This window comes from Phoenix dactylifera, chromosome 4 (assembly GCF_009389715.1).
Source record: "Phoenix dactylifera cultivar Barhee BC4 chromosome 4, palm_55x_up_171113_PBpolish2nd_filt_p, whole genome shotgun sequence".
Classification (NCBI taxonomy): domain Eukaryota; kingdom Viridiplantae; phylum Streptophyta; class Magnoliopsida; order Arecales; family Arecaceae; genus Phoenix; species Phoenix dactylifera.
The window spans coordinates 24980055-25007797 of NC_052395.1; the positions used below are offsets into that span (position 1 = coordinate 24980055).

At 38.9% G+C, this 27743-nt stretch overlaps 1 protein-coding gene across 4 annotated transcripts; it reads left to right on the forward strand.

Annotated features, from left to right (window-relative positions):
• Nucleotides 1–22418: 22418 nt before the first annotated feature.
• Nucleotides 22419–26515, forward strand: LOC120110585 (putative disease resistance protein RGA3). Of its 4 annotated transcripts, none has more exons than XR_005511713.1 (3): nt 22419–25515; nt 25951–25990; nt 26087–26515. XR_005511713.1 is itself a non-coding variant. In XM_039125965.1 (2 exons), the coding sequence occupies exon 1, from the start codon at nt 22483–22485 to the stop codon at nt 25486–25488; it is 3006 nt and encodes a 1001-aa protein (XP_038981893.1). In that variant the 5' UTR covers nt 22419–22482; the 3' UTR covers nt 25489–25515; nt 26087–26515. The 4 variants fall into 4 exon arrangements, 2 of the variants coding, with proteins under 2 accessions (XP_038981893.1, XP_038981894.1); XR_005511714.1 differs by having other exon boundaries at nt 26101–26515; XM_039125965.1 differs by lacking the exon at nt 25951–25990.
• Nucleotides 26516–27743: the final 1228 nt, after the last annotated feature.

A 27743-nucleotide genomic window follows, 5' to 3' on the forward strand; every position in this document is an offset into this window, starting at 1 on the left:
ACATGCAAAATCCTATTTGATAGCGGGAGTTGCATCAACGCCATTGCATCTGGAGTTGTTTCCCGCCTCGGCCTGAAATCTACCCCTCATCCCAACCCATATAAGGTAGCCTGGGTAGATAAGACATCCATCTCGGTGTCGGAAAGATGCCTTGTACCGATTCAATTCCTATCTTATAAAGACGAGATCTGGTGCGACTGCCTTCCGATGGACGTAGGTCAAGTCATTTTAGGGAGACCTTGGTTATATGATAGGGACGTCACACTTCATGGACGTTCGAATTCGTGTAGCTTTATGTTCCAGGGTCGGAAAATTGTACTGAACTCCTTGCCTCCCCGAGAGCCCGCCTCTACAAAAAAGAGTGCTACCCTACGGAAAGATAAATCACTTCACATCATTACTTCGAACGAGGTAATGAAAGATATCGACAGCCAATCACCTGTGTTTAACCTTGTGGCTAGAGTTATCAATGTGGAGTCGAATCCTGAGCACCCACCCGCAGTAGTTTCCCTGTTGGAGGAGTTTCACTCTGTTTTCTCTCAGGATCTTCCAGATACACTTCCTCCGATGTGTGACCTCCAGCACGTCATTGACCTCATTCCTGGAGCATCCGTACCAACTCTTCCCCATTATAGGCTCAACCCAAACGACCACACCGAACTGAAATGTAAAGTTGACAAACTCCTCACTCGAGGGTATATTTGTGAGAGTTTGAGCCCCAGTGCTACACCCACATTCCGCACCCCCAATAAAATTATGGTTCAGTATCGTTTTTCCATCCCTAGGTTGAACGACCTCTTCGATTCTATGTCTAGTGCCACGATCTCATGGCAAGATGTCAATATGGACTTCGTGTTGGGACTTCCTCGTACCTATATCAAGCACGATTCCATATTTATGGTTGTGGACCATTTTTCGGATATGGCTCCTTTTCTCCTATGTCCTAGGACTTCTAACAATTCTAGAATTGCCACACTTTATTTCAATGAAGTCGTTAGACCTCCTGACCTTCCAACACCTATTATATCTGATAGAGATATTAGATTCGTGAGTTCCTTTAGGAAAATTCTTGGACACATGATTGGCACTAAATTAAAATTTTCGTCGGTCTATACTAGGACCTGGGATTTAGTGTTACCGACCGTCGAGTTTGCATATAATAGTTCGGTCAATAGGTCCTTAGGCGTGAGTCCTTTCGAAGTGGTGAATGAATATAAACCTAGGCAGCCCATAGACTTGATTCCCATGTCACATCAACATAGAGTCTCTGAGTCTGCACAATCATTTGCTTCACACCTGCATTCATTGCATCAGGAGATCAGCAAACTTATTCACTCTAATAACTTAAAATATAAATCCTTTGCTGATTTGCACCGCCGTTATAAAGAATTAAATGTAGGTGATTCAGTCATGGTAAGAATTAGACCTGAACGACTTCCTTCGGGGACGTTTAAAAAGTTGCAATCTCGTAGTGCGGGACCATTCAAAGTCCTAAAGAAAATCAGTTCGAATGCGTATGTTGTAGATCTTCCTGAAGACTATGGGATTAGTGCGACATTTAATATTGAAGATTTAGTCCCATACAAGAAATCAACATTCATTCCTTCTGACCCTTTTGTTGATACATCCACTGTTGTTGATCACCCTGCTCTAGCACCTGCTAGTGAGCCTCCACCTCCCCAGTTTCATGCACGCAGAGAACACATAGAACATATATTAGATGAGCAGGTTATCTCTACCAGGAGAGGAAGCTACCAACGTTACCTTGTTCGGTGGAAAGGTCGACCCGAATCAGATGTGTCGTGGATTTCGCGAGCTGAGTTGCAGCGCCTTGACCCGGATCTTCTGGAGCAGTACGACGGCCGCCCCGATTTACACTCGACGGGGTCGAGTTTTTCTCACCCGGGAGGAGTTGATGGGGACATCAGCTAGGTCCCCATTTTATTTGCATATTTGCTTATTGTTATTTCTGGGTTTATTTGTGTTTAGGGATTTATTTGTGGTTTATTTTATTCTGGGCTTATTTTCATTTTAGGGCTTATTTGTGGGGAATTATTTTATGTAAGGGGTTTATTTTAATTGTTCTTATGAGGCCCTATTTAAAGGGAACTTGTAAGCTGATTAGGGTTTAATGCAGAATTAAAAGACTTCTTTCCCCACGTTTCCTCTTCTTCTCTTCTCCTCCCTCCTCCTTCTTCTCTCCTTCTTCCTCCTTCTCTTCTCCTCTTCTCCTGCTCTCATTTTAAAATTAGTCCGGCATCATTTATACTAGCTCATCATTATTTAAACCGCATCATTAAGGTCATCTCTTTTGTTCATGTATATCTTCTCTTTAGATTTCTTCCTACTCAGAACTTCATACATGATAGAGCTTAAATATGGGAAGCATAAGCTTGAGTCCTCTTCTATGGAATCTCTTTTTCCGTTTCAAGATCTAATTTTGAGCACTCATATTTTTCTCACAAAAACATATAGAAGTGTACTTAAGCTACAATGCGAAAATTATGATTATTCCCTGGAGTTGATATGTTTGCTAAAAGAACATAATAATTTTACAAAATAGAAGTATATAAATAAAATAAAAACCGTGATCACTACAGGTTGCTTCCTTATTGTCTTTTACGGGGAAAAAACACTGAAGGGCACATGCAGGGGCATAACTGTAGCAGTGACATGATGGTAGGCGGAGGTGGGAGTGTCAGCTTGGGTTCATGTAAGGGCATAAATGGCACGCGCGAAGTTTTGTATTAAATGGGCTCTCTTTATGGCCTAGATGGCCCAAATACTTCCAACTTTCACCGAGGGCGGGCGAGATTTTTATTTTAATTCTAATTTTGGAGGTTTATTGAGGAAAATGGAAGGGCAAACGGGAATTTTTGGAGTTGGTTTACGTGGTCCGCTGAAAGTGGTCAATAGTTGAGGTTTAATCTTCGGCTCGTTTAGTTTGTTAAGGCTCAATTGTTATCGAAATGATCAAATTTTGAGCTCTAAGAAGCTCAAGGGGGTTTAGAAAATGTCAGAATATGTTCACGGATGATGTTCGGGACAAAGGTCAAGCTTGCGGCAACGTTGTATTGGGCTTTTGGATTGCCTTTCCAGCCTCTAACAAGGGCTTTCATGAGTCCATGGAAGAAACAACCTGACTCAAATTTCTTATTCCTGTTCTTTGAAGTTAAATGAACGTGCCCATCTTTTAGCTCGGTGGTTTGTTTATGCGTATCGAACCTAGGTTTTTCCTGTTTCCTACTTTTTCTTTTGTCCCCTGGAAAGAGGATGAACAGGTAAAATTTGTGGAAGACATTTAGTTAGGTGTCACGAAAAAGAAAAGCGAAAAAGACGCCAGCCAATTAATATACGATAAAAAAGTCATTCAATTGTTTAGGCATTCATCTGATAAATTTATCTCCTCCATTAACTAGACTGCGGTCCACCGATTGACACCTCCGATGTTGTGCCCATCTCTTCTAAGTTCTCATTTGCTATATATTAATATTAGCACTATATTTAGGAAAAAGGTTTACAAATAAAAGTACGGCACTATCTTTATTTTATAAAAGTAATATACTTATTCCTTTGAAATAATCTAATTTAAACTTTTCTGAATAAAAAATGCAGCAGATCACCTCTCCCTTCAGCATGCAAATAAAAGGTTTTTATGTAAACTCCATGATTAACAAACAGCTGAATTTAGTTACACTTGAGAGGACTTCGGTTTTGATCTAGACGGATCTAGATCGGATGATAATAGTTTTACATCAATGGTGCATTAATCTATTATTTTTAAACTTCTTACCTATCAAAAATATATTATTTGAAGACTTTTAACTCAAATATTAAATAATAAAAAATAATATGTATTCTTTTATACCATTTAAGCTGTCCAATTTTTTTAACTATTTGGTATACGGGCTAAAATTTTTTAAATTATATAATTTTTTATTTATAAGCAATCTGGTAGATTATATCCAATAACTAAAATCAGATATGATCAAAATCAATCCGAATCTAATTTATTTGTATATATATTTATATATTTTTATATTATATTCTATATAATATAATATATAAAACTATAAAATTACTAATTTTTGTACAATCGAGGCTTGGCACATTCTTTTAATTTATTGTTACATTTGGCGTGTCCTTGGCCAACCATGAGATTTCCGCCTGTGTCAAGCCAGGGACTTCTTGGGCATTTAAGCATTTTCTTTACCACCACCAGGATGTATCTTTAATATCCTTCCACTTGCTAAGATATTTTTGGTGCTGTCAACACGAGGTTATAATGCTATTCCACTTGTTTCATCTTAAAATATACAATAATACTGCACCCCGTCGTAGACTTCTTTGGCATTTTCTTAACCACCCCCGTCCACTTGCTAAAATTTTTCTTCGATGCTGACGACGTGAGGGTTAATGCTATTCCACTTGTTTGGTCGTAAAATATATAATAATACTGCACCCCGCCAGAGACTTCTTTGGCATTTTCTTAAGTACCCCCATTTAATTTCCTTCCACTAGCTAAGATTCTTCGTGGATGCTAACAACACGAGGTTACAATTGCTATTCCACTTGTTTCGTCTAAAACTATATAATAATATTGCATCCCGCCAGAGACTTTTTTGGCATTTTCTTGACCACCCCCATCACGTGTCTTTAATATAATGCCACTTGCTGAGATTCTTCTTGGGTGATGACAATGCTGTTCCACCTGTTTCATGTAAATATATATAATAATAATGCGTCACGCTGGAGACTTTTTTGGCATTTTCTTAACCACCACCATCTTGTGTCGTTAATATCCTTCCACTTGCAAAAGATTCTTCTTGGGTGCTGACAACACGATGCTATAATGCTATTCCCCTTATTTTATCTAAAAACATATAATAATACTGCGTCCCGCCAGGGACCTCTTTGGTATTTTCTTAACTGCCAGCATGATGTGTCTTTAATATCCTTCCACCTGCTAAGATTCTTCTTAGGTGCTTATAACATGAAGTCGTAATGTTATTCCACTATTTCGTCTAAAAATATATAAAAGTACTACTATACTTGCTAGAGGCTTCAGATTGCCTTCGCCGGCAGTGGACCATAACATGTGGAAGTAGGGAGGGATGCGACATCCAAGAACACTGGATGAAAATCTTTGTATTGCCAAATAGCTCTAATCAGGACCTGATCATCTAGATGGGGAGCAGATCAGCGTAGTCTTTACAAAATTAGATATGAGCATGATGACTTTATTCATCTAGTCAAATTGCGACTTGCAAAATTAGATAGTTGGGTAAGATACTTTGGACTAACCATATTCATTACCCGAGCTAGAAAATGTGACTGTGGTAAGGATTAAATCAAAAATAACAGATATATTTAATATGCACTCTTGAATTGGATTGGTGGGTGTGGGCTCTAGATTAGCCACATTAATACAGTTCATCTCGTCACGGGCAGGAAGGTGACACCATGGATTACCTTGTTACCTGCTAGAGTGTGATACGATGGATTGTCTCATCAAGGGCTAGAACATAACACTATGGATTGCCTCATCATTGACAGGAGTATTGTAAGACCTAGTTTATTGGGCTGGTACGGTCCACTTGTTAGGAGTATGCCCTAAAAGCCAATTTAACAGACGCATTGTAATTATTTTGGAGGCATAAAATTTGTATTTGATCTTTTAATAATTAATAAAATCAGGCATTTTGTTCATTCATATTATTGTGTCCATGAATCGTCCTAGAGATTAATAAAATAATAGCACATATTCTCAAGAGTTGAGAATTTAAGGCATGTGTAATTAGAAATTAATTTCTGAATAGCTCCTGATCGATTTGATCGTCACGAAGGACAGTGATCGATCCGATAAGATTAGTGCACATATCACTTTTCTTGATGGACGAGTCTTAAGTCCATAGTGTGGGGACATTGGGGTGATTGTGCAAGTGCTTGTTAAACAACAAGGGTACTGAGTGTGACCAAAGCAAGAAGTCACTTGGATGTCTATCCAGTCGTCAGTGACTTACTTGATGCTGCAGTTGTATGACTAGTACTTGGACTTGCGATGCCTCAGCTAATCACGGTGAGGTTGCTGTAGTTTGACGAGCATATAAACATGAGCCCTAAGGATCCTTGTGGTGCAAATTGGCTCCAGTAAGTTCACTGTCGGATTAGGGTTGCATCTAGATGGGATCTATCGATCTTGATAGATTAGGAGTGATCCTATATGATTTATGAGACTAAGTTCGAAAGACCTTAGTTAGGGCAGTTCTGGAAAAAGAGTTTTTCAATCTCGAACTTGAGTCAAATAAATCTGACATAAGACAGACGATGAGGTTTGACGAGTTATCCGTACACTCTGTCATGTCAGAATCCATGATAGAGGTACTGTATCATACACTAACTACACCTAGAGATTCATCCCTTCCGTTCTGCTGGATTGTCACTATATGCTGCTGGGTTGTCACTAGTGGATTGTGAGACTCGAATACATTCACTTGGTGATCAGTGAACCCTAAGAGTAGAGTTGAAATCGTTTCAACCCATTGAAAGGAGTTTCGATGATATTATGATAGAGATTATAATATATCTCACTACCAGTCAGAAAGAACCTACGAGGTCACACACATTAGAGGTTTTGATCATTTCGATGGTTGGATAGTGATTTAGAATCGCAATTAAAATTGATTGTCAGTTGGATTAACCCGCTAAGAGTTAGTGAATTAAAGAAGAAGGAATTGTAATTGGATTGCAATTTAATTGATTTAATTGGACTTAATTAAATTAGGCTTAACCTTATTAGATAAGGATGGGAAGGCCTAATTAATTAGAACTCCTTATTAGATAAGGAACTTGATTCATGAAGTCCGATTCAAGTCTTAATTGGATTAGGATTCATATGAATCAATTTGGAGGACACATTGGGTTCTAATTGGATTAGAATTCAATTGATCAAGTGGGACCATGAAAATCCTAATTGGATTAGGTGACCCACGCATGCAAGGAAGGGAGAGAGCCCTTCCTCCATGCATGTGGAGGAAAGAAGGAAGGAAGGAGGGGCATCCGCCACTCCTTCTCACACGCACAAAGAAAGGAGGGGCATCCACCCCTCCTTCCCTATAATGGCCCCACACCATGTGGAGGGCCAAATGCCCCTCCACCTCCTCCTTGTTCACGCAGATTGCCACATGGAAAAAGCACGTCCCTTGGATTCTTTCTAATCATTTTTAAGTAAGGGTTGCGATAGAATTAAGTAAGGGGTGTTGCAAATTTTGAAGGGTTGAATCAGGGAGTGATTGATCTCTGAAATTATTTCTTGTTTGTATGGGCATGAGATGCCTATTTAAAGGGCCTTGGCGTGAAGCATGAAAGAATTGGAGCCTTCATTCAGCCGCCACCCTCTCTCTCCTTCTTCCTCCTTGGCGTGAGCAAGAAATGTTGGGAATTGTATCCTAAATGTCAATCGTCAGCATGTTGATGATTGAATTTTGTAAATGAATTGACAAATTAATAAAGTGTTATTTGGCATTATTCATCATTTCATTGTACATCTTCAAATGAACTCTTATATGATGAAGTCCTTAGGACTTGTTTTATGATAAAGGAGGATTTATCTTCAAGTCCTTAAAACTGTTCGCGATCAAATGATATGATGTTACTAGGACGACAGCATTGTCGAGATTAGGTCGTTGTGTGACATATACGTTGATTGTCCTCTTAACCAATGAGTGTGGAGACACTGATATGTCATACAGGTGAAGTGTAGGAGTACATTTCACTGAACGTGACCAATTTCGGAACGCTCTACTGTCAAAAGATGTTCCGAGTGGATATGGGTATAAGTTTGGCCCTCTGACCTGAGACCGCAACCTGTGACTAGCAAGCAACTCACTGTACTTTGGTACCGGACTACTTGAATTTCTAATTCAGTGACGGAAGGTCACTGGGTACAGTCAAGTACTTGCGTAGTCAGTTGTGAGTCAAGATGAAATTGACCCCTCCTGAAAATAGGAGATAATGCCTTGTGTTCAATTTAGCAAAACCTTGGCCGGGATAATCCTTGTGAGGAGTCACAGAATTTCTAAAGTTGAATCACATCATGAATGCACTTATTACAGAGTTGACAAAACTCTGAAGTCATCCTGGCATTTAGGAGTCAAAGGGATGAATTATACGGTAACCGTAGTCCAAGGGTTCTTAAATGTTGTTTTGCAATCATTCGGCCTATCCAGACGTCGGGTACCATTGCTAGATGGTCATTTCGATTAGTACAAGAAGTTGTTCTTGTGCTACCGGTTTGGGTGCGAACCTATGGGGTCACACGCATAGATGTTTCTAGGTTGATCAAATGGCTGATTGATGATTAAGAATCATTCAGGGGTTATTTGGTCAATTCGATTGACAAATTATCCTAAGCAAAAGTTGCATTAAAATAATTATTGAATTATTGGAGGATTAATTAGCAATTAGATTGCTAATAAACTCAATTTGATTGAGTAATTGGGCTTAGGTTGAGCAAAATTGAATAGGATTCAATTTGGGCTACATCAGAGTTTGACCTAATTGGATTGGGTTCAACCCAAGTAGATTGAGCTTGACCCAATTGATGAGACTTAACCCAATTGCATTGAGCTTGATCCAAATTAATTAGAACACCTTATTTGATGAGGATTTTGAGTCCAAATAATCAGAATTGGATAAGGAGAAGAATCCCTAAATTTTAGGAACCCATCCTTATCTTCTTGGAGAAGAATAACACCTTGATTTATCCCCAAGATTTTCCATGCCCATCCTATATATTTTTAGCCAAAAATTGGCATGAGATGAGAGGAGGCGTGGGGCTATATTTTCTATAAAAATGGCGCCTCAAATCTTCCTAAAAAGATTTATATGAATTTCCTAATTTGTAGGGACTGCATGGCGCATAATAGGGTGGTCTGCGGCTGAACTTTCAATGCATGAATTCCTATCTTTTAGGGATTCAAAATACACGAAATTTGGATATATTTATCTTCTCTTAGCTGTCAAATTATCATAATTTTTTGGAGATTTTATCAGCCAAATTAATTGGCTAAATTAGGTGTGAGGCGTGGGGGGATCTTTTGGCTATAAAAGACCCCCACGCCTAGGGTTCAAGATATACAATATTTAGAGGTTTCAAAAAATTTTGAAAAATTTTTTTGAGGGCCTCCATCCCTTCTTCTCCTTCTTCCTCACGTCCATCCTCCATCTTCTTGAAGAACAATCAAAGGTTGAGTGTTTGGAAGGAGAAAACTTCAGCCATTGCAGCGTTCCTGCGTGAGCTAGCACTCCCGTGGAAAACGATCTACTTAGGGCTTCGCGTGGACAATCTATAGAGGCCGGATACGTGTGCAGCTGCAAAGCGTGATCAAGGAGTCATCAAAGACCTCTAGGAAATCAGTTATAAGATTTGATCTCATTAAAGTTAAGATTAGATCTTAAACATGGTTGCTGAAATTTCAAAATTGCTGAAATTTCAGAATTGTATGTTAGACATACATTCATTGTTTCATGTTTTACATAAACATTTAAATCATGATTCTTAATTTTGTTGTAGAGATCTGATCTCTAGCCTGCATGAAAATTAAATAGTTTAATTTTTAAATGCTTCCGCTGTAATTTTTTTTGAAAATAAATGCATGCAGCCCGCAAGGGTTACTTTCAAAAAAAGGGAAGAAGAGCTGCGCCATCTTCTTCCTCCTCTTCGACGTTCGTCGTCTTCCTTCTTTTTCCTCTCAAAGTAATCAAGAAGTTGATTAAATGAGAGAAATTCAGCCATCAAAGGTGATCTCTGCAAGGGAGCTAGCACCCCGGTGAGATCTTGGAGCGATCTGTACCTCGTGTGGATACCTGTAGAGGTCGGACGCTTGTGCAGCTTCAAGAGAATCAGAAATCCTACGATCATTAGATAGCAGTGAAGTTCTACCCGCTCAAAGGTAAAAATTAGATCTTTAAAAATTCTATACAATTAGGAATTGTAGTAGATCTGAAATTAATCTAGTCTTTTAATTTTAATCTTCTCTTTAGATTTAATAAATCTGAGTTAGAGAACTCTAGAAAATTTTTAAAATCTACGTTTCCTAGAACGTTCATGAGATGAACGACCTCGCGCGTCTTTCCACTGCAATTGTCGTAACGCGTCCGAGGTAATCCGACAGTGGTATCAGAGCCAGGTTTATGGAATTTAGATTAAAAATTGATAGGCTTGATTAGGATTTAATTTAAATCTAAAAAATTTATATGCTTGCTGAAATTTCTGCATGCTAAAATTTAAAAATCTAGATCTTGCATGATTAATTTTAATTACAATAAAATTGCAATAATTAAAATCATATCTTGCATGATCAGAATTTCAGTTGATAGCATATTTAATTAAAATTTTCATATCTGAAATTACATAAGAAGTATGTGATAAGATTCAATCAAAGATTCATTATCATAAAAGATAAATTTCTATTTATGTCTATGCTTAAAAGGAAATTGATATATGCATGATATGCAGAAGATATGATCAAATCATAGAATCATGTTTATTAAAGGATAATTTTGTTTAGGATTGTGCTTAAAAGGAAAATTAATATATGCATGAGATATATATATATATATATATATATATATATATATATATATATATATATATATATATATATATATATATATGTTAAGCAATTTTTACATTAGATGTGAATAAAAAATCCAAATAGGTTAGGACATTTACATAAGATGTAAACCTAAACTAATATGTCATTTACATAAGATGTAAACACATATGCAAAAGGTTTCATATTCACATAGGATGTAAACCTAAACAATATGATATTTACATAAGATGTAAACACATAACATATGAAAGCAGTTTCATATTTACATAAGATGTAAATGGTGTCTAGAAAAGCATTAAAGATGGTTACTTAATTAGGATCTTACTCTCTGAGTAAGGGGAGCCTCCCACCTGCTTACCTGGCCAATTGATCGATGAATAGCTTAAAGTTGGAATCACTAAGACTAGACTACCTAATATTAAGTCTAGAGGTCTTCCACCGTAGTAAAATTGCTAAGGTCTTTCTGGCGTTAATTTGTCTCGGTTGGATACAGTGGGCAAATTGCATTGGAAGGCTGGACCTCTCTAGTAGCATGAGATGTTGTGGGGTGAAGATGGGGTTGGAGACCAATAACTGTTAGGTGAGGACCCAATGACGACTTTACTTCTACAGGAATTATGGTGAGTCTGACTTAACTAAGTAACAGGACCAATAACTGTTAGGTGAGACCCTTATGACTTGGAGACTAAGTAGGCTACAACTTGCTTAAGAAGCATTGTACAAAGAGTTGTACACTTATCGTTTATGTATCTCCAATAACTATTAGGTGAGGTGGCATATAAATTGGTGGAATCGTAGCATCCCACTTAAAATCTAGAGTCGCAGATTTCCGTTTTTCTACTAGAGGAGTGTAGGAGATCCGAGAAAATAGTGGGAGATGTTTGTTTTAAAAGTTCCTAAAACAAATAGAAATTCAAATTCAAGTACAAAACTCTAACTAGAATTTTTATTCTCTGCAAATAAAAATGTCAGCCTCTAATCTCTTGACCCGCATCCTTGGGAACAACCGATTGCTTGGACCCAATTATAAAGATTGGCTCCGCAACTTGAAAATTGTCTTAAGTTGTGAGAAATTAAGGCATGTACTGGACCATGACGCCCCAGTTTTACCAAATCATCCGAATGCTGAGCAGCGTGAGACGCATGCTAGGTGGATGGATGAAGACAATAAAGTTAGGTGCTATATTTTGGCATCCATGTCCAATAAACTACAATGTTAGCATGAGAACATGAGGACTGTCAGGGATATATTGCATCACCTGCAAGAATTGTATGGTGAGCAAAGTTGCACAGCTCGGTTTGAAGTATCCAAGAGGCTCTTCAAGGCCAAGATGCGTGAAGGGCAGTCTGTCCATGATCATGGTCTGACCATGATAAAGGACTTGGAGGAGCTTGAGAAGCTCGGCATGAACATGCACAATGAATTACATACTGATTTGATCCTGCAATCCCTTCCTTCTTCATATGGGCAGTTTATTGTAAACTACCACATGAATAAGATTGAATGCACCAAACTTGAATTGTTAAATATGTTGGTAACAACTGAAGGAGCCTTGAAGAGTTCAAGGGGCACAGTTCTCGCTGCCAAGTTGACTTCTACTTCCAAACGAAAGTCTATCTGGAAGAAGAAGAAGTCTGCAAAGAAGCAGAAGACCGAGAAGAAGCCAAAGAAGGATGTTCCAAAGAAAAAAGCCACAGACAAGGGAAAATGTTTTCATTACAACAAAGACGGCCATTGGAAGAGGAACTGTCCAATCTACATGGGGAGTATAAAGAGTAAGAAGGGTGACACGCCTTCTGAAGGTATGTCAGATATGCTTATTATTGAAACCAATCTAACGATTTCTTCTACTTCCAGTTAGGTTATAGGTTATGGTTCTAGTGCTCACTTGTGCACTATTATGCAGGGTCTAAAGAAAATTAGAAGGCTTACAGAAGGTGCGTTAACCCTCCAGATTGGTAATGGAGCAAGAGTTGCTGCTGTTGCTGTGAGCACCTACCCTCTAGGATTGCCGTCTGGATTTAGTTTGATACTTAGGGACTGTTATTATATACCTACTGCTAGTAGAAACTTGATTTCTGTATCTTATCTAACACAGGAAGATTTTGAATTCAATTTCAATAAAGACTACTGTTCCGTTTATTTGAGAAATAAAATAGTTGCACGTGGTTTTATGATTGACAATCTCTATCACTTACATTTGGATGTGTCTGTAAATGTATCTGAGCAAACAGTGAGTACCATAAGATCTAAAAGATCTAGAGATGAGATAAATCAAAAGTATTTGTGACACCTCAGGCTTGGTCATATAGGAGAAGACAGAATAAACAAATTGGAAAAATATGGGCTTCTAGGTTCATTTACTTCCGAGTCATATTCAATTTGTGAATCCTGCCTTCAAGAAAAAATGACCAAATTATCCTTTATAGGACACGGGGAGAGGTCCACTGAAATACTTACCCTAGTACACACTGATGTGTGCGGCCCATTCGATGTGCAAGCAAGGGAAGATTATTCTTACTTCATAATATTTACCGATGATTGTTCTCGGTATAGGTATGTGTATTTTATGAGATACAAGTTTGAAGCTTTTGAAAAGTTCAAAGAGTTCAAATATGAAGTAGAAAAATAAACAAGAAAACTCATTAAGATTCTTCGATTAGATTGAAGAGGCGAATACCTTAGTGAAGAATTTCATGATCATCTTAAATAAAATGATATAGTTTCACAATGAACCCCTCCTGGAACACCTCAGCTCAATGGAGTATCAGAGAGGAGGAATCGGATCCTATTGGATATAGTCAGGTCCATGATGAGCTTCACTAATTTACCCTTATTCCTTTGGGGAGATGCCCTACTTTCAGCAATTTATATATTGAATAGAGTTTCCTCTAAGCCTATTCCTACCACACCGTATGAGATATGGCATGGTAAGAAACCAAGTCTTGGTCATCTCAAGATTTGGGAATGTCCGGCCCACGTCAAGCGACAACAGGTGGACAAGTTAGAGGCTAGGACAGTTAGTGCTCGTTTTATAGGATATCCTAAGGAGACATTAGGATACAATTTTTATGTCCCAAAGGATCACAAAGTGTTTGTAAGCAGACATACTGTCTTTCTGAAAAAACAATTTATCATTGATAAAGGCAGTGGGATCAAAACTGACCTCGAAGAGAAAGTCTCTAAAGAGCAATGAGCCACTGTACCTATAGAACCTATTCACATTGAGCCAATACACATAGAACCTCCTCCACCTCGTAGATCTAGTAGAATTTTCCATCCTCCTGAAAGGTACTTGGGTATGCTTACAGAGGAAGTAGGAGAAGTGTTCTTCGTGGAAAATAGAGATCATTCTAAGGATCCCAATAGCTACAACGAGGCTATGTTAGACATTGATTCCAAGAAATGGTTGGAAGCGATGAAGTCAGAGATGGACTCCATGCATACCAACCAAGTCTGGACCTTAGTAGATCGACCATAAGATATAGTACCTATTGGATGTAAATGGATCTACAAGAGTAAAATAAGTTCGGATGGCCAGGTAGAGACCTATAAGGCAAGGCTAGTGGCGAAAGGTTATAGTCAGCACGAAAGCACTGACTATCAGAAAATCTTTTCATCTGTAGCCATGCTGAAGTCCATTCGAACATTGTTTGTCATTGCAGCATATCATGATTATGAGATATGGCAGATGGATATGAAAATTGCTTTTCTAAATGGATATCTTGAAGAAGATATCTATATGGAGCAGCCTTTGGGTTTCGCTTCCAGTGATGGTGATCACAAAGTTTGCAAACTGCAAAGGTCCATCTATGGACTAAAGCAAGCATCTCGGAGTTGGAACACTCGTTTCAACGATGTAATCAAATCGTTTGATTTCATCAAAAATGAAGAGGAACCGTGTGTTTATAAGAAGGTTAGTAGGAGGGCTATTGTATTCCTCGTATTGTATGTGGATGATATCCTCCTAATTGGGAATGATATTCTCATGCTTACTTCGGTCAAGGTATGGTTGTCTAAGGAATTCTCCATGAAAGACCTTGGGGAAGCATACTACATTTTGAGAATTAAGGTCTATAGAGATAGATTTAAAAGGATGCTAGGTCTGTCATAGAAAATATACATAGAGAAAGTGTTGAAGAGGTTCAGCATGAAAAACTCTAAAAGGGGATTGCTACCCCTAAGGCATGGGATTCATCTCTCCAAGAAGATGTGCCCCAACACATCTGAAGAGATTCAACGCATGAGCAAGATCCCTTATGCTTCGGCTATAGGAAGCCTTATGTATGTCATGCTATATACACGACCTGATATAGCACATGCTGTGAGTGTCACGAGCAGATATCAGTCGAATCCAGGCGAAGAGCACTGGACAGCTGTGAACAACATTCTTAAGTACTTGAGAAGAACTAAGGATATATCTTGGTCTTTGGAGGAGGAACAGAATTAAAGGTAGAAGGATAGACATATTCATACTTTATGACTGACATTGATGATAGAAAGTCTACATTAGGGTATGTGTTCTTGTGCAATGGTGGTTCGGTAAATTGGAAGAGTTTCAAACAACCGATCATTGTAGATTCTACCATGGAAGCTGAGTACATTGCCGCCTCTGAAGCTGCAAAGGAAGCATTTTGTTACAAAACGTTTGTTGAAGAGTTAGGCGTGATGTCATTAGATGCCATCACACTTTACTGTGACAACAATGGCGCCATAGCACTGGCTAAGGAGCCGAGGTCTCAACAGAAGTCTAAGCATATAGAGCAGTGATATCACCTGATACACGACTACATCGAAAAAAAGTATGTAGAGGTGCAGAGAGTAGACTCTACAGATAACGTGGTGGACCCATTCACTAAGAAGCTAAGTCAGCAAAAGACAAAAGCACATCTTGAGAAGATGGGGCTTAGAAATATGTCTGATTGGCTTTAGTGTAAATAGGAGATTGTTAGGAGTATGCTCTAAAAGCCAATTTGGCAGACACATTGTAATTATTCTGAAGGCATAAAATTTGTATTTGATCTTTTATTAATTAATAAAATCAGGCATTTTGTTCATTCATGTTATTATATGTCCATGAATCGTCCTAAGGATTAATAAAATAATAACACATATTCTCAAGAGTTGAAAATTTAAGGCATGTGTAATTAGTAGTTAATTTCTGAATAGCTCCTGATCGATGGATCATCACGAAGGACGGTGATCGATCCAATAAGATTAGTGCACAGATCACTTTTCTTGATAAACGAGTCTTAAGTCCATAGTGTGGGGACACTGGGGTGATTGTGCAAGTGCTTGTTAGAGAACAAGGGTACTGAGCATGACCAAAGCAAGAAGTCCATATCTATCCACTCGTCAGTGACTTACTTGATGCTGCAGTTGTATGACTAGTACTTGGACCTGCAATGCCTCGGCTAATCACGGTGAGGTTGCTGTAGTTTGACGAGCATATAAACATGGGCCCTAAGAGTCCTTGTGGTGCAAATTGGCTTCAATAAGTTCACTATCGGATTAGGGTTGCATCTAGATGGAATCTATCGATCTTGATAGATTAGGAGTGATCCTATGTGATTTATGAGACTAAGTTTGAAAGACTTTGGCCAGGGCAGTTCTGGAAAAAGAAATTTCCAATCTCAAACTTGAGTCAAATAAATCTGACATAAGACAGACGATGGGGTTTAACGAGTTATCCATAACATCAGTCATGTCCGGATCCATAATAGAGGTACTGTATCATACGCTAACTGCACCTAGAGGTTCATCTCTTCTGTTCTGCTGGGTTGTTACTATATGCTGTTAGGTGTCACTAGTGGATTGTGAGACTCGAAAGCATTTACTTGGTGATCAGTGAACCTTAAGAGTAGAGTTGAAATCGTTTCAACCCATTGAAAGGAGTTTCGATGATATTATGATAGAGATCATAATATATCTCACTACCAGTTAGAATAAAATCTATGAGGTCATACACATTAGAGGTTTTGATCGTTCTGATGGTTGGATAGGGATTTAAAATCGCAATTAAAATTGATTGTCAATTGGATTAACCTGCTAAGAGTTAGTTAGTTAAAGAAGAAGAAATTACAATTGGATTGGTATTTAATTGATTTAATTGGACCTAATTAAATTAGGCTTAACCTTATTGGATAAGGATGGAAAGGTCTAATTAATTAGAACTCCTTATTAGATAAGGAACTTGATTCATGAAGTCTGATTCAAGTCCTAACTGGATTAGAATTCATATAAATCAATTTGGAGGACACATTGGGTTCTAATTGGATTAGAATTCAATTAAGCAGGTGGGACCATGAAAATCCTAATTGGATTAGGTGACCCACGCATGGAAGGAAGGGAGAGAGCCCTTCCTCCATGCGTGTGGAGCAAAGAAGGAAAGGAGGGGCGTCCGCCCCTCCTCCTTCTCACACGCACAAAGAAAGGAGGGGCGTCCGCCCCTCCTCTCTTATAATGGCCCCACGCCATGAGGAGGGGCAGATGCCCCTCCTCCTCCTTATTCACGCGGATTGCCACATGGCAAGAGCACGTCCCTTTGATTCTTTTCAATCACTTTTATGTAAGAGTTGCGATAAAATTAAGCAAGGGGTGTTGCAGATTTTGGAGGGATGAATCAATGAGTGATTGATCTCTAAAATTATTCCTTGTTTGTATAGGCATGAGATGCCTATTTAAAGGGCCTTGGCGTGAAGCATGAAAGAATTGGAGCCTTCATTCAGCCGCCACCCTCTCTCTCCTTCCTCCTTGGCGTGAGCAAGAAAAAGGGAAGAAGAGCTACGCCATCTATTTCCTCCTCTTCGACGTTCGTCATCTTCCTTCTTCTTCCTCTCAAAGTAATCAAAGAGTTGATTAAAGGAGGGAAATTCAGCCATCAAAAGTGATCTTTGCAAGGGAGCTAGCATCCTGATGAGATTTTGGAGCGATCTGTACCTCGTGTGGATACCTGTAGAGGCCGGACGCTTGTGCGGCTTCAAGAGAACCAGAAATCCTACGATCATCAGATAGCGGTGAAGTTCTACCCGCTCAAAGGTAAAGATTAGATCTTTATAAATTCTATACAATTAGCAATTATAGTAGATCTGAAATTAATCTAGTCTTTTAATTTTAATCTTCCCTTTAGATTTCATAAATCTGAGGTAGAGAACTCTAGAAAATTTTTGAAATCTACGTTCCCTAGATCGTTCATGAAATGAACGACCTCGCATGTGTCTTTCCGCTGCGATCATCGCTATGCGTCCGGAGTAATCCGACACCACTTGATCGGCCCACTTTTTGGCTCAAACAAAAAAAAAAAAAGAATTTTGGCACGTGTCGTGCACGTGCCTAGAGAGAAGAGACTCCCAATCGGAGTCTTCTTCCTCCCGAGATCATCGAATGGTATCCGACTCTAGGTCGGATTCTGGTCGCCCCAGGTCTATTTAGAGGCCCCTTCAATCTTCTCTTTGATCTCACCGGAGAGCCTAGGTTTTCCAATCAAAACCGTTGCCAGAAATCTTTAATTTTTTCTCTCCGAACGCCGGTTGCCATTCACACTGCTGTGACGACCAATGTCACTGGAAACTTGGTAAGATCCTAGCCCCTCCGATTTACCCCTCTTCTCTTTCTTCCGAACCCCTTAGAGCCTTGATTTCAGCCTATTAACGCTGATTTTTTGGTCAAAAACGGGGTTGCTTTGCTTCCCTTGTTTTTGAAAATGAACCCCTCTTTCTTTATGATTCTGGCTATTTTTGTCGCCAGTGCTTATTGCCGAGGTCTACCTCTGGTTCCTCGTAGTGGCTAGAAGCCATGGCCGGAACTCCGGCCACCAATATGCCGTGGATTCCATTAGGTGTTGAAATTCCTATTTTTGTTTGTTGGTTTTCACGTTGCCGGCCGCCTGTTGTCGACCATAGGTCCCTAACCTCGGCAATCACCTACAACCACCCTTTTTCTCTCTCTCTCTCTCTCTTCCCCCTTCTTTCTCTACTTGGATTGTATCTCTCTCTAGGATTGTTGGACCTGGTAAGGACATCTCTCGATGACTTTAGTCGGCTCTGGTGAAGGGCTCTAATCCATTGTCGTCGGAGGTGTGCCAATGCCCCCACTACAGCACTTACTGAGAGCGGTTGAATTTCATCATCATCATCATCAATCTTTATTGAGCTATCTATACTGTAGCCTGACTCTTCTTGAATTGACTTGTTAGACTACTCGGATCCGATCAATCCGAGCACTTGGATGTTACTACTTAATTAGATGAAGCAAACGACCCATATCGTCGGACACCGCTACCTAGTCGACCTTGTCCTTCCTTCACCCCGACTGTTGTCAGCTATCTTTTTCTTATACGTTTTCTGATCAGATGGATTAAGCTATGATGTGTTGACCGATTTGAACAATTGAATATTGTTATCTAGCTAGCCGTATATCTTTCTATACGAATCTATTTTTGTAGTCAGCCCTATGGGGCTACAGTCATCTGGACAAGAAGAAGCCCAACAAGATCTTATACTCTAGTTCTAAATTGAGGTAAGACCCTGACCTATTATTATAATTTTCAATTAAGTGGGGATAGAAAATATGGATAATTCAAATATTAGAACTCTAAAATTAGATAATTATTGAATAATTGATTCATTAATATTGCGAGTGATTGATAATGGATAAGTTGGTTTTATATTGATATTAAATTGACTGAACATATTAGGTATGGTTTGGTAGTGTTGTAGCTACGTTGGATTGTGATAGAGGTAAGAATTTCTAAATTTGGTCACCAAATATATATATATATATATATATATATATATATATATATTGGTTTGTACCACTGGATTTGCATCGTGAGATTTACATCGTGAGATTTGCATCAATAAATTTGGTTTAGCATGTGATGGTATGTTTTATACGATTTCTAGTATGAATATATTTGTATCGTTATTATATGTATCATATATTGAAGATCAATTATGTGAACAAGATATTTTAAATTTGGGAGAAATGCACTGTGCAAGTGGAAACTATTTGACAAGAGTAACATGTAAATCAGACGGACAAGATATGATTTGTACTAACCTTGTCATGGAATAGCCTCCACAAGCTTATGCGTGTGATCGTATCCATGGGCTTACACATGGGATATCGTCCATGGGTTTACACATGAGATATCCTCCACAAGTTTATCCGTGAGATAGCTTCCACGGGCTTACGCGTGTGATAGCCTTCACGAGCTTATGCATAGAATAGCGTCTATGGAATTACGTATAGGACAACCTCCACGAGCTTATGCGTGGGATTTTGTCAGTCTTGGACTGGGTCATGACGTTGGTTAGTCCACAACCGGAAGATAATTGATATGTAACCTAAAAATCAAGTTAATGAAAAACAAATGACATAACATAAGAAACTATTGTTGAACAATTAGTTAAATTTGATATATATATATATATATAGATATATATATGTATGTATATGTATGTATATGTATGTATGTATGTATGTATGTATGTATGTATATATATGTATGTGTATATATTTATATATGTATGTATGTGTATATATATATATAGATGTATATATATGCTTCTTTGATAAGATGATAATGAGTGCTTATGTGCATATTATTTATATGAGCTTTCTAAGTATTGATATGATATTCATTTTATCTGATATTATTAATTGATTATTTTTTTATTACTTATGGTGTAAGGGTTCAAAATTCTTAAAGGGCTGTAAAGCTCACAACCTTCTTTTTCTTTTTCTTTTTTCTTTTTTTTTTTAGAGTTGCAGGTTGCAAGTGGATTAATACTTGACTATGGTATCTTGGCTATGGTTGAGATCGTAAAAAAAAGTAATGAACAAATAGAGCATCACTGATACTGGTTGCATGATTAAAATTTTATAATTAGATCAGTTTTATTGATTCGTTATGAAATGAGATCATTTTTTATTATGAATATTGAGGTTGTGATAAACTTTTAGTCTTAACATATTTTCTAGGACTCTGCCCTAGGAAGTGTACAGCCGTGTTATGTGTTCAGACTCGGGTGTTGGGTTCGGGGTATGACGGGAATGGTATCAGAGCCAGGTTTATGTGATGACCCGTGGGGCGTGTATTTAGTCCCACATCGGTTATTCGCTTGTTAGATCTTGAATACTTATATAGGATCAAGAAATCCAAATAATACTTTTCAGCTAGCCTTTTTGGACGAGATCCCTAGGTTGTTACAAATGGTATCAGAGCAAATTCGGCTCATGGCTCATGTGGACTAGGAGACACTACAACACAGGTTTATTGAAGCTGACCATATACCAATCGTAGTACTTGTGAGTAGATTTGAATGAATTTAGATCCTTAGCCTGGTGAGGATATTAGAGTTTAAACGGAAGGAGTATATCCGTGCGGGCATGTGCTTAGTCCCACATCGGTTATTCGATGGGTAGATTTTGGATACTTATATATGATTAATAAATTCAAATAATATCTTCCAGCTAGTTTTTTTTGAATGAAATCTGTGGATTGTTATAAGTATCATTCTATCAATTGCCCTATCATGGGTACGAAACATGACCATGGCTAATCCAAGGCTAAAAAATAACTTAAATTACTTATTATGTACACTTGGAACGCTTGCTGAATCTCTTGCCAAAATGTTATGAATTGATAACAAATTATTTATTTTGAACCATTGTTGAATGGATTCCTTATTTTTGTTGTGTATGGCTCATTGATATATGTTGTGGCCTGTTGAATAATGGAAATAAAAAATTTCTATATTGATTAACTTGATTGTGCATTTCATGGTAATAATATTCTATTGTTTTTAGAGCCATAAGACTCTATTCCTTTTAGAGCCATAAGAGTGAGTACCCAGCAATAGATTGAGATTTTAGTGGGAGGTGGAATGGTTAAGCATCTCCGACAATAATTAAGTATTTGAAATTTGTAGTTGAACAACTTATGTTAATGTTGTAATTATTTTATCTTTTTTATAATAATAATTTGAAATTTAATTTAGAAGAGCAGGCCTTGCAAATTCTAGAATTATATTTGCAGAACGTGCAGCCGTATCACCTACTAGTTCAAGCGACGGACTGGGACATAAGAAATAGATATAAAGAATTAAAGAAAAATATTAATTTATTTTGTAGCTAGTAAAGTTTAACTTTATGTTTCTATTGCTCCCATCCTGGTATCCAAGCTAATTTAAAGTAAACATAAATATAAATTTTGATTTTTAAATAATTATATTTATTAAATAGATATAAATATAAATATAAATATATGAATATTCGATGTCCATTTCGACTTTCAACCATTGGTTTGTCTAGAGGTCTCCGTATTCAATACGGTGCCCTTCATGCGAGAGTGTACAGGTTCATGCTGCCTTCTTGGAGGAATCAAAGGGCAGTTGATTCCTTCCACGCTGGCCCTTCATGAGGAGCCACGGTCTCCTCTTTGATAATCCCTTGAACAATATTTTATTGCAACTTGGCCTCTTTGCTCACGCACCTGCATCGAGGATTTATTTAGATATTATTTTTCCTTTTGCCAGTGTAGGAATGGTAAAACCATGGTTATCATTGATCCTCCCATCCCTTACACGCATCCAAAATATTTTATTTTAAACACCCTCACCTGCTCTGCTAGCGACATGCCCGTAACAGATACAGCTGGCGCAGGTGGATTGTCGGCACCTAACCCGTTTATTTCCTTTATTTTTCTCCATTAAAATATAATTATTTTTATCCTTTTATCCAAGATTTTCTTTTCATAATCGTCATCTCTTACTAATGGAAGCGATAAACTCCAGGTCCTCCCTGAATTAGCAAAGGTCAGGACTAGACTCTCTCTCTCTCTAAGGAGCATTCTCAGATATGGCGGAGGGGTTGACGGCTGGAGATTGGTTCGGGTCTGCTATTATTCGTAGGTTGGTCGACGACGCCCGCTCCATTGAAGAGGCGGGCCATTTCGATTCAAAGATTCAGTTTATGCTGCGTGAACTACAATCTACCCTTGGAGGCATCCAAGGTTGGATCAATGATGCTGAGAGAGGGCTGACAAGCGACCCTGCCCAGTCCGTATTGCTGAGGCAACTCAGAGAAGCTTTCTATGAGGCGGACGACTTGCTGGACGAATTTCATTTCAGAACCCTTTCCAAGAAGGTGTGGCACATTCCATCCTCTTCTATGTTAGTTTTGTTCTGTGATGTGTGGGGCATTCCATCCTCTTTTATGGATTTCAAGAATTTAGTTTCGTTCCTTCGTGGCCGTCAAAACTTAAAGAATCTTGTGGGAGAACTTAAAAGAATTTCTGATCATGCCAAGCATAATTACGTGTCAGTTGACCACGGTAGAGAGCGGATAGTCAGGCCCGAGACGGCGTCCTTTCTTTTAACGTCCGACATTATCGGGCGTGAAGAGGAGAAAGAAGAGATAGTAAGGGTATTGTTGAGTTCTGATGGTTGGTACAAGGGAGGGGCTGGGAGTCGCCGTGGTCGTGACATCGATGTCCTTCCATTAGTAGGCATTGGGGGGGTTGGCAAAACAACTCTTGCACAACTTGTTTACAATGACGAGAGACTGGCGGAACATTTCTTCATAAGAGCCTGGTGTTATGTGTCTGCTGATTTTGACATCCGAAGGATTTTAAAGCGCCTGTTGTGCTTCCTGTCAAATGATCTCTCCGATACTATTTCTGATATGGAACCCATTATTATGAAACTTAAGAAGGCTATGTCAGGCAAGAGATTTTTTGTTGTCTTTGATGATGTGTGGGATGAGTCACCTGCCCATTGGGAAATGCTGCGCGGCATCTTAACATGCGGTGAAGAAGGGAGCAAGGTTTTGGTGACAACTCGAAGTGCAAAAGTTGCTCATATTATGGGCACTATGAGCCCTATAATGGTAGGAGGTCTATCAGAGTATGAGTTCCGGGCCCTTCTTCAGTGTTCAGCATTTGGTTATGGGAATCGAGACCTTGAGGAAAGCAAGAAATTGGAGCCTATTGGTGTGCAAATATACAGAGAGCTTGGAGGTCTGCCATTAGCAGCCAAAGTGCTAGGGTTTCTATTACGAACCAACGTGGATGAGCATATCTGGAGAGCAATCTCGGAAGGTGAATTGTGGGAGCGTGATTTTTTTCAAAGAGAGCTCTTGTCAACTCTCAAGTTGAGCTATCAACACCTAAATGCTAATTTGAGACAATGCTTTTCTTACTGTTCCATTTTCCCTCGGGGATACATGTTCGAGAAACATAAATTAGTCCAGATGTGGGTAGCACAGGGTTACATTAAACTAGATGACCGAAGGGAAATGATACTGGAGGATATTGGGAGCCAATGGTTTGATGAACTAATGCAGAGGTTTTTCTTTCAACCTGCAGAGGAAAACAGATATGTAATGCATGGATTGATGCACGATTTGGCAGTATATATCTCGTCGGGTGATTGCTCTGTAGTTGAAGATGAGTCACGAAATATTCTACGAAAGGTTCGCCACTTGCGTGTTAGGACTGATAAATTGGAAGTGCTTACAGAAATGATAAAAATTAAAAACTTGCGTACCCTTTTGTTCTTTGGCGATTGTGATTCACATGAATTTTCTAAGGTTCTTGAAGGCATGTTCATATATCTGAAAGACCTGCGTGTGCTGGACCTATCTTCAACTCCCATAGAAAAGTTACCAGATTCTTTCGGTGGCTTATTGCATCTCCGGTACCTAGACATTTCTAACACCAAAATCAGACTGCTTCCAACATCTTTTTCTAGGCTTTTCCATCTGCAAGTGCTGAATTTGCAAGGATGCCACTTTCAGGAGTTACCGAAAGGCATGAACAAATTAATCAACCTGCGATATTTGTATGGCGATTCTGAAATTGTTTCTCTAATAGAGGGGATTGGAGAACTAACTAATCTCCATTACATAGAGGAATTTCCTGTCAGACAGAAGAGGGGGCATGGAATAGGAGAGTTAGAAAACTTGATGAATCTTCGAAGGATTTCAATTAAGAATCTTGAGAATGTCAAAACTAAGGAGGAGGCCAAGAAGGCTAAGTTGAAGAATAAAAGGAACCTCAAGGCATTGCAGTTAGAATGGAGTTCTCCAACAAGAAACCGGCTTGATGTGGAGGAAGATGTACTTGAAGGGCTCGAACCACCCCCCAACCTTAAAGAGCTAAGCATTACAGGCTATGATGGCATTGCACTGCCTGGATGTCTACAAAGCTTCACCTCTCTGACTCTCTTAATGGTATCTCATTACCACCACAAAACATCTATTAGTTTGTCCGACCTCAAAGCACTTGAGAAATTGCACCTTGAAGACTGCCCAGAGCTGAGCATACCAGGTGGGCTTCACTCTCTTGCTAACCTGAAGAAACTACATATTGAAGGATGTCCCATGTTGAATGAGTCCTCACTGCCTAAGCAACCGGATATGGAGAAGGGCTTGCAATCTCTCACTGATCTCTGCATAGATGACAGTATCCTACTTAATGATGGATGGGTTCTTTTAGGAAGCCTCTCTTCACTTAAGATTTTGAATTTCCAGCACTTCAACCATCTTGGTTACTTTAGCAAGGAGCAGGAGTTGTGGTTTCATCAACTAACATCCATCCAAGAGCTGGGGATATCCAACTGTCGCAGTCTGGGGCACCTGCCTGCTGACCTGTCTACGCTTTTATCCCTCAAGAAACTGAGTATAACAAACTGTCCCAAGATTATGTCACTTCCAGAGAATGGCTTGCCTATTTCACTCGAAGACTTGCAGATCTCAGGATGCCCAGAATTGGAAGAGCGGTGCTCAGAGGGTGGACCTGATTGGATAAAGATTGCTCGCATTCCTCGTGTACGTGTCACAGCTGCTGTGACAATGAAAACCTGACACTATACAACTACTCCGATGCTTTTGGTATGTGTTCACTTTCATCCTTTTACACTCATCTCTCTCGGATATGTTTTGCAATTTTACATCATGCTTCCAAATCATAGTCATATTAAAGGATAACAGCCTGTGGATCTCGTTTAATTTGCCTTGATCTTCTTCCTTGAATTGTTTTCCAGTTAATCTTATTTTACCTCAATTTCTTGTAGAAGATTAAATAAAATCTCTCCTCAAAATAAAAAAAAGAAAACAAAGAACACAAACTTTCTCGCAACTTTTCGAAACAACACACTGAATTGAAGGTCCCATGTTAATGTTTCATGGCTGATGCTTCTTTTTTGCTCTTTCTCTGTTATTGCTTCACCTGCAAAGTTATGGAGGTTCAAGGTATTTCATGTTTGAACACAAATTCTCCATTTTCATAAATACATTTTAACAGTTAATTATCTTGCACCTGATTAGGAGTTTCTTCGTGTTGTTCCAATATCAGCGCACGTCACTGGTATGCATAAATCTAATTTTTGGCAAGTTTATGCCTTGTGGGACAACTTGAGCTTGATCTCTTGTCATAGTTGTTTATTAGCAATTGATGTGCCAGGCCACAATTGTCAGGGCTTTGTTGGAAATTTGGAAGGAGAGGAATTTGAGAATTCTCACTGAAGACTTTGCTTGCTTGTTTTCGGGCTCGAGCTCCATGGAGGCTGTTTGTCCTTTTGGTAAGGTGCCTATCTGAGACCCAAGGAGAAAGTTGTGTTTCTTACTGGGGTTTTTGATCCCAACACAATGCAGGTAGGAGGACAAGTGTTGGCTATTTAGGGTCGCCTGGGTCCGGTGCTGCGTTTTTTTCCTTTTTTTTTTTTTTTGGTTGTAAAAAGGAGAGATTGCATCTGTTGTGTTGTAATTGGTTAGGCTTGTCCAGTAGCTCACTCGTCAAAAAGGGTTACTGCTTTATTTTCTTTTGCCTTTCCTAAATGAAACCGGAGTATTCTTTATCAATGCTCTAGAGTGTGGGTGCCATGAATTTCAATTTGTCATGTATGGAAATGTAATTTGGCTGGCCGACATAACTGCTTGTATGATTTGATGAATATTAACAATGCTGCGTCATCTGCAATTATGGAAATTCTAGCAATTGAATCCATTGTAAGACGTATCTTAGATAGGAGACCCATCTCCCATATTTCTCTTTATTGTTGTCTCTATTGTGCTATCCAGACTACTTTTTTTTGATAGAAAACAAAAGTTGATCCAGAAGGATCACTAAATTTGATGTGGATCATTTTGGCCACTATGAATATTCAGGAGGATCACTAAATTTAATATGGATTATTTTGGCCATTATAGATATTCAAAAGGATCACCGAAGTCGATGTGGATCATTTTGGCCATTAGGGATAGGATTGGATATGTGACACCTTGTTTTTGGACGTGGGCTGGCTGGGTGGAGCTGGCCGCAATCCTCGCTGCAAGGGAGGGCAGGGCCACGCGACATCGCCGCAGCCCCGCCTCTCTTCTTTTCTTTCCGACGAATCTCTTCACTGGTGTCCCAATTTTGGAAGAATAGTGCGAGGAGATTGTGGAATCCGCAGTCTCCTCCCTCTATATCTTTCCCTCCTCATCTGCTTGGACTCACCAAGCCCTTCTTTCTCCCCCATCTCTCTTCCTTCTCCTCTCCCTCCCTTCCCTTCTTCCTTCCTCTGCTCGGGCTCACCGTGCCCTACCTTCATGCTGTCGAAATTGTGGTCGGAACACCTCCTCAGGGCCAAGGCAAGTTCCCATCTCCTCCCCTCGAAGCGAATAAGAAGACCACTTACCTGGTGATTCCACCATGTGTCACGGTCCTCGGCCGCAGCCGGAGCCCCCATCGAGTCGAAGGTCCTACCTCCCCTCCCTTGTTTCTCAATGGGGCGGACTCTCACCCTTCCCCTGGAAGATGAGGGGAGAGCGATGAAGAAGAAAGTAAAAAAAAAAAAAAGAAAGAAAAGAAGAGAAGAAAAGAGAAAAAGAAAAAAAAAAGAAAGAGAGAAAATAAAAAAAATAGATAATAAATAAATAAATAAATAAAAGAAAAATTGAGAGAGAGGTTTCATTCTTGGTACAACCATTCTCTCTTTACCTAATTTATAGATTCTAGTCCGATTTATCCAGTCGGGGCTTAAAGCCTGCTCAAATCCATTTCGGGTTGCTTAGAAATTTTTAATTTATATTTAAATTTTAAATAGTAAATAGTAAGTAATTTATTCTTTTTAAATGGT